Source organism: Rhipicephalus microplus, chromosome X, assembly GCF_043290135.1.
Source record: "Rhipicephalus microplus isolate Deutch F79 chromosome X, USDA_Rmic, whole genome shotgun sequence".
Classification (NCBI taxonomy): Eukaryota; Metazoa; Arthropoda; class Arachnida; order Ixodida; family Ixodidae; genus Rhipicephalus; species Rhipicephalus microplus.
In genome coordinates, this window is record NC_134710.1 from 309,917,183 (window position 1) to 309,931,696 (window position 14,514).

Consider the following 14,514-nt stretch of genomic DNA (forward strand, 5'->3'; position numbering starts at 1 on the left):
ATATTCAGAAACTTAGTTCAGTAAACATGGTATGATTTTTTCATTACCGTATTTACTCGCATAATCTTCGCACTTTTTTGTGTGGAAAACCGATGCAAAGTTGGGTGGTGCGAGAATTAAGCGGGGAAAACTTTTCAAGAAAACGAAGAGAGCAAAAAAGAAAACCAAGTGGCTGCAAGTCGGGATTATCACGCGAGAACAATAAAAACACAGGTTCAACACAAGGCAACATTTATTTGAGTCACAAAAGGCGCAATGAAATAGCCGAGAATTAGAATACCGTACGCAAAGCTTGCGGGCGTAGCGGTAGCATTCGTCGCTCAACAGGGGCCCTCAAAAGCTAAGCGAAGAACATGAGTATTGGGCTGATGGCCATTTAACAGAATCGTCTGCAGTTACCTTCTAAAGAAAGAAAGTTTACCATCAATCCCAGTCTTAGCCACACAGAAGGCCCAACACGTCTTGGTGGCTTTCAGGTAATGTCACTAGTAGCGAACACAAGACTCTTCTACTCCAAAAGGCCTACCGGCGGCCCTGTTGCCGTTAGTTAGTGCATGATCAATCACTTTCAACTTGAAAGCAGCCGTGTAGCTTTCGTATCGCCACATAACATAACAAGATTACAGACACAACATATAAATCATGCCACAACGTGCTTGCCACTTTGACTTGAATCGGATTGGATTGAATTTTGGTGCAATCATAGTATGCTCTATGTTTAATAGATGGTGCCAAACGGCACACGCCATCATCTTCAGTGGCTGCAATGAGCAGACAACATTATTGTGGCAAATTTTGGGTGTGCGATAATTACTTGAGGAAAAAAAAAAGAAATCTTATTTTTGTTGGACGATGTCGGGGGTACGAGAATCATGTGAGTGCGAGGATTATGGGAGTAAATACAGTATCAAAAAAGTTTGCGTACGGGTGAACTGAACTTACAAATAGTTAATACATTTGTGAGAACAAGCTAACACTATCTATTTTATTATGAAAGCCTTTCTACATACACAAAAAAATTTAATGTTCCGCCCTTTAGTTTTTCTTCAAGCAACAGTGCCCTGTTCACTGAGTGGCTGTTTCTGCCACTGTGGTCGCGTCAGTGCCCTGAAGAGAAATGACGTTGATTATAATGTTTGGTCGGTTAAAAATGGTTCATTCTCTGCCCACCTAAACAGAAACAGAATGAGTAGTTCATCTGTGAGTACAATAATAAAAGACAAGATACGATGTGCTACCAATCCCGCCCTGCGCAGCCTACGCGAATGCGTCACGGACGCACTCCAAAGAATGCAGCGCCCCCTGCGCATGCATCAGCGGCATAGACACGGCTTTGCATGGGTACGGCGTGGAGACATCTGACTAGCCTGTATATTCTAGGAACCACACCGGTACTATGGTCCCTAGAATATACTGGCTAGTCTGCCGTCTTCGCTCTCCACTGCTGCTGCTCGGTGATGCATGTGGTGGTGGCGCTGCACGCTATCCGAGTTTCTTGAGCAGACATCCCTTCCGAGACTCCCGCCTACGGACGGGCTGGCGTAGCCCTTTGCAACTGCGGTTTGGTGTTTGCATGCTTTTCCAAGTCAAAGTTTTGCAGTGTTTGTTATTGCAAAGGGTGATAATGTGTACAATTAGTGGTGCTGTTTACACCTTGGGCACTCACCTTTTCAATTCTTGATTGGCTTTCAATCAGAAATAACAGTAAATAAATGAATTTGTTTCTGCTTTCTTACGCAAAACTGTGTTGCCGTCGCTTGTTGCAGAAACACCTTGGGCTCTTCCTCAGTGGTTTAGCTCTCATATCTTTTTGTTATGCATACTTACCTTCTTTAATTATTTAATGATGACGTGTGCGCTTGCAAAATGGAAACCTTTACCGAAACCTCAACGCGATAAGTGAACAGAAAGGCAAAATGGAGGACAAGTCCGTTATGTTTGTTCATCTTTCAGGAAATGAAAATGATTTATAGTATCTTGTAGGGGCACGTACAGCATGAATTAAGAAGCTGTCTCTATACTTCAATAAAATCAAATGTAGCAAAGAAATATTTGCAGTGCGAGACAAGTGAGGTGGGTGAGCGGTCACTGGATGACACCGAGTGGCACATGTTGTTAACCATTTTTTTTTAATTGTGCCACGAATGTGTCCTTCATGAGCACGGGAAACAGTGATGAAGAAAAAAGCATGTGCAGTTGTACATTCAACTTTCTGTGTTGGGTACGATTGAAAAGATTGAAATTACCATCCACCGTTTGAACAAATAATACCTACTTCGCACCTATTATCCCATTCCTGCAGCCTTCAACAGTTTTAAAGAATGAACGCATATGAGGAAAAAGGTAGAAAATACAAACGACAGCACGAATCATGAGAGCATGGCAGGAAAGGCTGAAACACATATGCTTCTGATAGCATTTTGTGCGAATATTCTGCTCTTAAAGTTTGAGGAGCAACTTATTTCTCACGTCATTATATTGTCTAGCTGTAAATAGTATCATTTGAATGAAATATATGAACTTTGCTTACTGTGCCTAAAAAAATAAAAAGACTTTAACTGAAGCATACTAACGTGTGTGATGAATTTTTCCTCTTATTCTGAAAATATCATTGTATTTTCTCTGTGACCCACCGAGAACAAATCTGTATTATTCAGAGACTTAGCGCAGCAAACATGGTATGATGTTTTCATTCTCAGAAATGTTTGCGTACGGGCAGGAAAACTGAGCTTACAAATAGTTCTTACGTTTGTGAGAATGAGTTAACAGTATTTATACTATAATAGAAGGCTTTCTAAATGCAAAAAATTTAGTATTCTGCCCTTTAGTTTTTCTTCAAGCAACCACGTCTTGTTCGATGAGTGGCTGCTTCCGCTACAGTGATCACGTCAGTGCCCTGAAAAGAAATGACGTTGAATGTAACGTTTGGTCGGTTAAAGACAGTTCAGTCTCTGCCCATTCAAACAGAAACAGAATGAGTAGTTCATCCAGGAGTACAATAATAAAAGACAAGGCACGATGCGCCACTGATTTTCCCCTGCTCAGCCAACGCGAATGCGCCACGAACGTGCTCCGATTAACTGCAGTGCCCCCTGCGCACGCATCAGTGGAATGTACACGGCCTTGCATGGGGACGGCGCGGAGACGGCAGACTAGCCAGTAAATTCAAAGGACCATACTGATATACCGAGTTGAATCAGCAATAAAACTAGTTGGTATTGAGACCCTTGGACACGCTTCGTCTCTGCGTCGCTCACGCGTACTAACATACATTTAGCTGCGCTTGTACTGTAACATACGAGTGTTGGCTTTCAAAGCGTCAGTCAAGTCATGCAAAATACTCTGACATGCTGTGTCACTATTGAATCACCCTCACACTAAATTGTGGGTTCGAACCCGACCGCGGCAGTTGCATTTTAGTGGAGGCGAAATGGTTGAGGCCTGTGTGCTGTGTGATGTTAGTGCATGTTAAAAAACACCAGATTGTCAAAACTGCCGGAGCCTTCCACTACGGGGTCTCCGAATCATATAGTGGTTTTGGGACGTAAAACCTTAGATACTATTATTATATTAACACACTATTTAATTCAGTCTTCTAAAGCTTCAATCTTGCATCCACTACTGAGATAAGTATCTGTGTGCTTGCTATGCTATTGTGGTGTTCATTTTAGGGGAAATTGCGGAGAGCACATGACATCGCGATGCGGCCAGCGCTGCAGTCGCGCGCAAGCAGCAGCTTGCGCATGCACAGACACTTGAAAGGCATAATGTTTAACCGCATTGTCTGCTACGGAGGGCATGCGGCTCCAGCGCTGTCCCCCCTGCATGCAGTGTGCTCTGAGGTTTCCTTTAAGTGTGAAACAGACTACACATGCACTAGTATTGGCAAAAAGGACAGTAAATGTGCAGTGGAACGGGCAAATGCCAAGCGTTGTGAAAGGTTCCGGTCAATAAAATTTTGTGCAGCAATGAGGTGTTATGGTGGCAGAGTGCCATTGCCTATGTTTAAACGTGCCAGCATTTTGATGTAACTTGCATCTGTTAGCATACTGTCTTTTGAGCGCCAGTTTCCTCACATACCACGTTACATCTTCTTGTCTCCGCATAATAGATCATCGTGAAAGGAGCTTGAGTGCAACATTATGCCAGCCACTGCTGATGCTTTGCCTTATGGTAGAACTTATTTTTTTACGAGTACAATCAAGAAGTTGAAGAAACAGTTTTTGGTGCTTCAATCACAAAGCCTCAAAATAGACGTGTATTAGCCACTTCAGTAAAATTTTGCTACCCAATGGCAATCTTTTCGAGGCAAATTCTGTATGCATGCTTTGTTATGAAATGGTTGTTCACAGTGTTTTTTGCAGTATTATTATTTGAGAAATGACACTTTTAAGGCAAATACACCGAGTTTCAACTGTAAGCTTAGTCTAGGTCTGCTTACCCAGCTATGGGCTTATGCCAGGTCTTGGATTGAAGCCACAGATCTGAACATGGCCCTAATTTGAAACAGAGAACCTGGGTTCTAAGCTGAAAATATTGTCCCGTGCAGTGCTGTGCTGACGACATTTTAAAACTGTGCAAAAGGCACTTTCACTAGGACCGGTACCACTTTCCCTGAAATTTAAGACTGGTTTCTATTGTTAAACATTGCAGACCTTTTTGGAAATCGAGGTGCAACCACTTTTAAGTCCTCCACCTTTGGAAGTTCTATTGGCAGTAGTGCCTTCTCAGGGGGTGGCAGCTTTAGCATGGGTGGTGGAAGCGTCGCGCAGTCTGGCTTTGGAGGATTCCAAGTGCAACAGCAGCAGCAGACTCCACAAACGCCGCCAAGGACAGGTAGGTTTCTGTGTGATGCATGCTCACATGTGGAAGGGTAGTTAAAGGCCAACTCTAGCGATCTTTTGACCAAGTTGGGTACTTTTATGTTTCCGAGACACTCTTGTCATGCACTCAATAGCTGAAATGTTCAGCCAATTCGAAAACAATATTTAATAAGAAAAAATGTGCAGTACCGAAACCCAACTGAGGGGGCTGTCTATGTATGATGTGTTACTTTGTAAGAACCGGACATCCAGCAAGGCATACCAGTTCCGTCAGTGTGGAGTATAAAAATGGCAAAAGCCGCGAAAAGCAGACACTCAGCAGATAGGTGACCATGCCAACCACACTTCAACATGTCTGTGACTGATCGTGCCACATGCACAAGCTCCTCAGAGCTGTCGGGCAATGGCAGCTACGATTTGAACACATTTGCAGGTCAAGGAGCATCACTGTTTCTCTTCAATGAAGCAGAACAGATTTTATTACATGCTCACGTGGTTGCACATAATGCCGCCTGAAGGCTTGTCTAGGCTGTCCAAGTTTGTGTCTGTGGCAACGAGCTAAAATGGTTACGCCAAGAAGTTTGTTTTCAAACTAAAGCTTTTTATTATTGTCAGTTTGTAAGTTTGTGGGATGTCATATATCATTGATAAGATTGATTGATATGTTGTAAGTGTGTATTGGGTGCCACATGCAATGTGCAAATGTAATAGAATATTTCTGCATATTTGTAGGTGTATTTATCAGTATTTTCAGAAACTGTTCTTTCTGCATTAGATTACACAGACTTAACGTTAGAGTTTTTGTAGTTGGTGTCTATGAAAAAACCTACTGTAGATTTATTTTCATATTGACTTCCTGGCAGCGTGATGTAAGCTTTGCATGCAAGTTGTAAATGCAGTTATATTAGTACCATCAATATGAATTTCTTTTTCCATGTAAAGTACTGGAATATAAACAAAGGATTTTTTGTATGAGGAATTCCTAATTGTATGTAAACCATGAAAATACTGAACTTTTTAATCCATTTGAGGATAGTAGTTTCTGTGACTAACAACTGTTACTTGAAATTTTTAAGGGCATTATATAATTGACACATTATCCTGCATTGATAACATTGTGTATCCAGTCTTGTAATATCATTTTTGAGCATATGCTTAGTTTTTATTGAAATTCAATCCATGGTCCAAAAGTTACTTCATTAATTGCATTCCCCTATACGATTTTAATGAAAAAGGCACGTCCTCCTAAGCGAAAACTCGACTTCTTTTTTTAACTCCGTTTTTTTTATTTTTTAGAAATAAAAAACAAGAGTGTACTTTCTGGTGACATTTACCAGCTAAGCCTGCTATGAGCAGCTGGACACTTTGGCCATGGGAACCTTTAGAGGTAGCAAGACTAACAGACGTTGTTGAAGGTAAATAAGAAAAGTACAAACAAAACATGTTACTACAGTTGCTTCATGCAATATATTGTACTTGCATTATTTATTGATATGACATAAATTCACAATCAATTATATGACATAAATCCATAAGCACCAGGTGAAGCAAAGCACAACACTCTAAATGAATAACTGTACAGTACATAAGTATTAACGATGTTATTCCATATTTGCGAAACACAGTCTTTGATCTTTAAATTTGTTACATGCTCGTAGATTGATTTATTGCACGTACTGAATTGCAGCATAACGTTTGGAGCTTATTATTATTTTTAGACCTCACACATGCACACACGCATGCTGGCACGTACGCACACACACACGAACGGAAGACCTTGGAACATGCCACTGTAGTGTCTGTTTCCATGTCCTGAGGCAATTGTGGTGTTAGAATTGGTCTCGCTACATTTCATGCCTGCTAAAATTTTGTAGCACGACCCTTTTTTTTTTTTTAATGTTGTCTGAATTGCTCTCATCCTGTGTGCTCAGCCGCCTTTGGAGGCCCGCCAGCATTTGGCGGCAGCCCTACATTTGGTGGACCTCCGCAGTTTGGTGGATCGCCGACATTTGGTGGCAGCCCGTCATTTGGTGGTGCAGCTACATTTGGAGCTGCATCTGCACCGCAGCCCCAGCAATCGCCTCCAACACAGCAATCTGGTTTCATGATGTGAGTCGTGATCTTGCTTTTTGTATTTCATGTTGTATCATGCATTTTGTAGACAACCAGGGTAGCACTTTCATCATCATCATCATCAGCCTGACTACGTCCGCTGCAGGACAAAGGCCTTTCCCATGTTCCGCCAGTCAACTCGGTCCTGTGCTTGCTGCTGCCATTTTATACCGGCAAACTTCTTAATCTCATTTGTCCCCCTAACCTTCAGTCTCCCCTAACCCGCTTGCCTTCTCTGAGAATCTAGTTAGTTACCCTTAATGACCAGCCCCTGTAGCAAAGGACGTGCCCATTCTGTAGCACCGTATAGGCCTCATCTGTCCTCCTAACCTCACTGAGCCCTATTATATCCCATTTAACACCCTCTAGCTCCTCGAATAGTACAGCTAGACTCCCCTCACTAGATAAGGTTCTAGCATTAAACGTTGCCAAGTTCAGGTTCCAATGGCGGCCTGTCCGGATCCAGAGATTCTTAGCACCCTCTGCTGCGTTGCAGATCTGACCGCCGCCATGGTCAGTTGCTTCGCAGCTGCTGGGGACTAAGGGCCGTGAGTTATTTGACGTAAGCATGTGGGAGGTAGTGGCCAGATACTGCACCAGGGTGGCCAATCCTTCTCTGGTGAGGGAGTGCGTTCTCGGCGGTGTTTGCCGGTGAGGCCGCACCCCAGGCCTCTTAACCCACTCTTAAGGTTACACCTACCATTTTTCTTTCCATTGCTCGCTGCGTCGTCCTGAATTTAAGCTGAACCCTCTTTGTTAGTCTCCAGGTTTCTGCGCCGTAGCTAAGTACCGGCAAGATACAGCTGTTATATACCTTCCTCTTGAGGGATAGAGGCAATCTACCTGCCATAATTTGAGAGTGCTTGCCATGTGCTCCACCCCATTCTTATTCTTCTAGTTACTTTAATCTCGTGGTTCGGCTCCGCGGTTATTATCTGCCCTAAGTAGACATAGTTTTTTACAACTTGAAGTGCACTATTACCTGTCTCGAAGCGCTGCTCTTTTCTGAGGTTGTTCTACATTACTTTCGTTTTCTGCAGATTAATTTTAAGACCCACCTTTCTGCTCTCCTTATCTAATTTCGTAATCATGAGTTGCAATTCGTCCCCTGAGTTACTCAGCAATGCTATGTCATCGGCGAAGCGCAGGTTACTAAGGTACTCTCCATTAACTCTTATCCTTAACTGTTCCCATTCATGGCCTCTGAAAACCTCCTGTAAGCACGCGGTAAATAGCATTGGCGAGATTGTATCCCCCTGCCTTACACCTTTCTTGATTGGTATTCTGTTCTTTCTTTATGAAGCACTATGGTAGCTGTTGATTCCCTGTAGATTTCTTCCAGGATGTTTATATATGCTTTATCGACGCCCTGATTCCGCAGTGTCTGCATGACGGCTGATATTTCTACTTAATCAAATGCCTTCTCGTAATCTATGAAGGCTATGTATAGTGGTTGGCTATATTCTGAGCATTTCTCTATTACCTGATTGATAGTATGAATGTGGTCGATTGTTGAGTAGCCTGTTCGAAATCCTGCTTGTTCCTTTGGTTGATTGAATTCTAAAGTTTTCTTTACTCTGTTAGCAATTACCTTTGTAAATAGCTTGTATACTACAGAGAGCAAGCTGATCGGCCTGTAATTCTTCAAGTCCTTGTCATCTCCTTTCTTATGAATTAAGATGATGTTAGGGTTCTTCCAGGACTCTGGTACTCTTCCCATCAGTAGACACTTCGTAAACAGGGTCGCTAGTTTTTCTAACACAATCTGTCCTCCATCTTCCAGCAGATCTGATGTTACCTGATCCTCACCAGCAGCTTTGCCTCTTTGCATGCTCTCCAAAGCTTTTCTGACTTCTTCTATCATTACTGGTGGGGTGTCATCTGGGTTACTGCTAGTTCTTATAGTATTACAGTCGTGGTTGTCTCGGCTACTGTACAGATCTCTGTAAAACTCCTCTGCTATTTTAACTATCCTATCCATATTGGTAGTTATTTTGGCTTCTTTGTCCCTTAGTGCATACATCCGACTTTTGCCTATCCCAAGTTTCCTCTTCACTGCTTTGACGCTTCTTCCGTTTTTCGGAGCGTGTTCAATTCTCTCCATGTTATACCTTCTTACATCGCATACTTTACGTCTAATAATCAACTTCGAAATCTCTGCCAGTTCTATTTTGTCTGTTGTACTAGACACTTTCATGATTTGACGCTTTTTAATTAGGTTCTTTGTTTCCTGGGAAAGCTTGCCAGTGTCTTGTCTAACTACCCTGCCTCCAACTTCCACTGCACACTCCGTAATGATACTCGTCAGATTATCATTCATTGTATCTACGCTAAGGTTGGTTTCCTCACTAAGAGCCGAGTACCTGTTCTGCAGCGACACTGAATTCCTGTACTTTCCCTCTCATTGCTAGCTCATTGATTGGCTTCTTGCGTATCAGTTTCTGTCGTTCCTTCTTCAAGTCTAGGCGAATTCGAGACCGTACCATTCTATGGTCACTGCATCGTACCTTGCCAACCACTTCCACATCCTGCACGATTCCTGGGTGTGTAGTCATTATAAAGTTTATTTCGTTCTTATTTTCGCCATTAGGGCTCCTCCATGTCCACTTGCGGTTTTCTCGTTTTCGGTAGAAGGTATTCAAAATCCGCAAATTATTGCGTTCTGCGAATTCTACTAGTAGCTCTCCTCTGGCATTTCTAGTACCGATGCCATAATATCCTACTGCTTGATCTCCGGCCTGCTTCTTCCCTACCTTTGCGTTAAAGTCTCTCCCATCAGTATAGTATATTGTGTTTTTGCCTTACTCATTGCGGATTCCATGTCTTCGTAGAAGCTTTCAACTGAGGCGTCGTCATGGCTGGATGTAGGCACGTAAGCCTGTACCACCTTCGTCTTATATCTCTTATTAAGTTTAATTACGGTACCTACCACCCTTTCATTAATGCTATAGTATTTCTCTATGTTGCCAGCTATGTTTCTGTGAAATAGGAACTCCACTCCCAGTTCTCCTCTGTCAGCCAAGCCCCGATAGCAAAAGACGTGTTCATTCTCTACCACCGTATAAGCCTCATCTGTCCTTCAAACCTCACTAAGCCCTATTATATCCCATTTAACACCCTTTAGCTCCTCGAATAGTACAGCTAGACTTGCCTCACTAAATAAGCTTCTAGCGTTAAACGTTGCCAAGTTCAAGTTCCGATGGCGGCCTGTCCGGATTCAGAGATTCTTAGCACCCTCTAAAGAGCTTTTTAGGTGGCTCCAGAGAACACATAAGCCAAACATTGTAGTGCAGCACATGGCCTCAAATTCACAATTGATTCTCAAGATCAGCTAGAAATCCTTCCCTCTTCTTTCATAAAATGATGCCATATATATATATATATATATATATATATATATATATATATATATATATATATATATATATATATATATATATATATATATATATATATATATATATATATATATATATATATATATATATATATATAGGCCATTGAGAGCTGAGTTACTGTGATCGCTGCATGCTGAAGATCCTGGGTCTGAACTGAGCTACATCGCCCTCTTGGATTCAGTTGACGCTCTGGACCACCTGCATGAATACAAGCCATGTTTCAGCACCAGCAATGTTGTGAAATGATTAGTTTTCTGGGTGTAACAGAAAGACGTATGTTTATTGCCGATGCTGAATGGGAACTGCCCTCAACCATGTGCACGTTCACCCCTCGACCTTCTCGTCTTTATGCTAGTTCCACCCGCTCCTTGATCCATCATTCTTAGGCACTTTGCAACATCCTTCGAGGTGAGCCAAGATTAATTGGATGCTTCAAGGGTGCAGAGTTTTTGCAACAGGCAATTCTCGATCGAACCATTAGTGAGACACACTGAGTAAGCGTGCACTATGCCGTGTCTTCCTGACAGTGAAGTGATCACATTCCCAATCTGTAGCTTGGTTGATGAGCGACTTCAGCTGTTATGCTTTGACTGCAGTAATAGCAGGTAGGCTAGCTTCCATCGTCTGTAAAATTCTGTAAGATGCGATGGAGTCGTTGGCTCGTCGAGCTCGCTCTAAAGATACGTTAGTGGTCTGCTGTTAATCGCTGCTTTGATCTCACACAGCAGAGTTGTAAGGGCTTCCACGTCGAGGCAGCTGCGCCCCAGTTTAAGGACTTTTTCATTGAGGGAATAAGGTGCTCCAATCATCCAAGTCACAACAGAGCTATTTCTACAATTGACTTCCAATGGATTCGTAGCTCTGCCATATACTCCTGAAGCGCTGGTAGTACAGATGCAAATGTTTTACCTGGGACGCAAAGGTTTAAACCTGGGAAGCTGAAGGCCATGACGTAACTCCTTTCCCTCATGCCATCTCTCCCTGCTCAGCTTCTAGTGCACTCATCGAGACGATAGAAGAGACGCAGCAAATATGTACAGTGTGTGTGTGACAAATCTCCGTTACTCCACTGACACTCGACAAGTTCGAAAAGTTTTGTGGCGGTCAATACGTGAGGCAATTAACTCTTTGATGGAACTCATTCGATGGTTACTGAGAAAAGTGTTGCAGGACCCCTTTAATATGCACTTTGTTGTGTGTGTAGTTTTAGCGCGATAGTGTTTAAAAGCTCGTTTCGCAGAAATTCTGGTTTCTGCGTCGTTTGATGTGAGCGAAAAATCATCTTTGCGTGACCGGGAAATCGGGCATCTTTGCGTAACCAAACCCGGGTCGTTTGTGTGGCAAGCGGGTGTTCTACCACACAGCCATGCCTCTGCTTGTGAATACAGTGAAAATAACTTCCTCTGCTTGTAAATGCTAGAAAAGTAACTTTCATGCTTTACGAACACATGCGTCTTGTATACATGTTCCACAATGCAACATGAAATATTGTCGTAATAATGCATGGTACAAGCGTACATTGCCATCAGGCGTCAGAACACGAGATTATCATAATGACTTCATAGTTTAAAGCCAGTCACCCACTACAGAGAAAGGAAGAGAGATATGGTATGAAGAAAGGCAGGGAGGTTAACCGGAAAGCAAGTATCTGGTTTGCTACCCAGCACTGGCGAAGGGGAAACAGTTGACAGAAAACTGAGGAAAACGGAATGAGCGAGAGAAAAAGAGCGGGAGGACGCAAAAACACACACACTAGAATGTCATAATCGTTCGACGATGGGGGTTGTCGCAGAAACTTTAGGAGGGCCTTCGTTGCTTTTCGGCGTGAAGCCACCCACTACAAAAGGCACACATGCTACTGCACCCTTAATTGATTGATATGTGGGGTTTAACACTGCACCCTTAAGGCAACGCAGTGGGTGCATAGCAAGTTCGGAAAGATTTCATGCACAAAGTGTATGTATGAAGTCTGCACTAAGAACATAATATCGCTATTGCGTCCAACTCTTGAAAGCACACCTTAATGGTCCCCAATTTTTTTTAATTGTTTTTCCAGTTCACATTTTGTATTCTCAAGGATCAACTTTCTTTGTGCTAAGAATTTTTTATAGTATTTTTACAAAAAGAAGCAGCTTTTACGTGGCTGTCCATAAAAAAAAATCTGATTTCTTGCTGTGATATGAACTGACTATCCGATCACACTGATAATTGCATTTTCCACATATTTAATTTTATGTTTGAGATTTTTGTGTCAAGATAATGAAGATTGCACGTATTGCTGCTAGATAATTCACACTTGATGGGATCTGCTATAAAATGAGGATAACCGAGAGCCCAGCAGAAATATAATCATAATGCCCAACAGCACTCGAACTACTGGTTGAGGCTACAGCTGTAGCTAGAGGAGCACCTGTAGTAACGGCTCAGCTTCTTCATTAATGAGGTATTCATGCCTGATCATTGCAAAGACCGGGCTGGCTGGTAAAGATATGACAGGGCACTCAATTTTGGCACACACATGTGCAATGTGGTGGTACAGGAGAGCATAGGTCGTAAAGCAAGCAAATGTTCACTCACATTGTTATGCGTTAAATATTTTTCAGCCAGCTGGCTTTAGTCATTTGTCCTCAATGTTCAAATTCATCACAGACAGACAGACAAGCAAAGAACTTTATTGTGGTCCGGAGGAACTGCGTTGTGACGCCCTTTTTAGAAAGAATATGTAGCAGTCGCGGGCCGCTCCCACGTAGGAACCGGAAAACCTTGGCCCTCCGCCCTATCGCAGGCCCCTCTGGACAGCCCGAAGTTGAACTGAGAGGTCATCACTGTTTAGGGCTTCCTTCCAGTACTCTTCTTTGTTAAATTCGGCATCACGTAACACGGGACACTGCCAGAGCATGTGAGGTAATGAGCAATACGCCTCTTCACAGTCCGGACAATGCGGTTCAATGGTGGGTAAGAAATGACTCAACCTGCCCCGCGAAGGGAAAGACCCCGGTTAGAGCATCCTGAAGGCTGATGATTGCGGTCGAGTAAGTTTAGGATGAGGAAGTGGGAAAGCCCTCCGAGAGAGATAACGGATCTTGACCTCGTAGAAAGTAAGTAGCAAGTCCCTGTACCTTCCAGCGTCCCCGCCTGCGAATTTGCCGAAACTGCCACGGTCAGCGATACCTCGCGCACGGTCATAGGCAAACTCATTGGCATTGATGTACGTTGGTCGCCATGTTAGCCGGGAACCATGTTGTGGTATAAAATCCAGCAGCCCCCTTGCAGCTGAGGATGGCCGCTGCCTCCTGCGAGATTGAGCCCGAGGTGAAAGCACTAGCTGGGGAACGCGAGTCTGTAACGACGTTTGGACGAGATGAGTTTTTGATTGGTATGGCGATGGCGATTTGCTCAGCCACTGTCGCCGAAACCTGCTCAACTGAAGCGGAGCATAGCAGAGTGCCATTGTTGCCGACTTGGACCACGGCGAAGCGATCTGAACGCCCGTACTGTGCTGCATCGACAAAGGTCCCAAGATCCGGACTCTGTGTGACAGACTTCAACAAAGAATGTGCCCGAGCTGTGTGGCATCCTGCATTGTGTCGTAGGTGGACATTTCTCGGAAGTGGAGCTACCACAAATGTGCCTCTGATCGAGGATGGTTGAGTCACTTCTCGCAGGTTAATTTTCGTAGTACTGCAGTCTATAGTTTCCAGGATGGGCCTACCAGCCTGGAACGAGAATAGTCACACAACCTGAACCGTCTGCTGGGCCTCGATCATCTCCGTGAAGGAGTTGTGCATGGCTAGTTGTAGGAGCCTCTCAGTTCTTGTGTGGATAGGGAGGCCTAGAACTCTCTTTATGCTTTTGAGCATTATCGCATCAATTTTTGCTTCTTTTCTTTTGGACCAACTCGGCGCTGAAGCAACGTAATTAATGTGGCTCATGAGAAATGCATGATAGAGTCGACGGAGATTGCTCTTGCTCACCCACTCTACGATTTTAGACCCAGAGTATGAGCCTAAGCATGTTCTCCGTCTTGAAGGTGATGCGGCTCTTAGTCCGTGAGTTGCCACCCTTAGACTCCACGCGCAGCCCCAGAACCCTGATCGAGTCCAATCAGGGGATTTTCTGCCCATCTCGTATATATAAACCTATCAGAATCTTCTCTAAAAGACTCAGGTTCCTCAGCTCGT

The 14,514-nt window shown here is 43.4% G+C and overlaps 1 protein-coding gene across 5 annotated transcripts in view; it reads left to right on the top strand.

The window, feature by feature from the left end:
* The window catches only part of Nup214 (nuclear pore complex protein Nup214), a 280,169-nt gene that overhangs the window by 234,566 nt on the left and 31,089 nt on the right, over window positions 1–14,514 (top strand). For all 5 annotated transcript variants that reach the window (XM_037413729.2, XM_037413730.2, XM_037413731.2 and 2 more), the window contains 2 exons: window positions 4,654–4,836; window positions 6,755–6,932. In XM_037413729.2, the coding sequence (XP_037269626.2) occupies window positions 4,654–4,836; window positions 6,755–6,932 (361 nt within the window). The remainder of the gene's footprint in view (window positions 1–4,653; window positions 4,837–6,754; window positions 6,933–14,514) is intronic.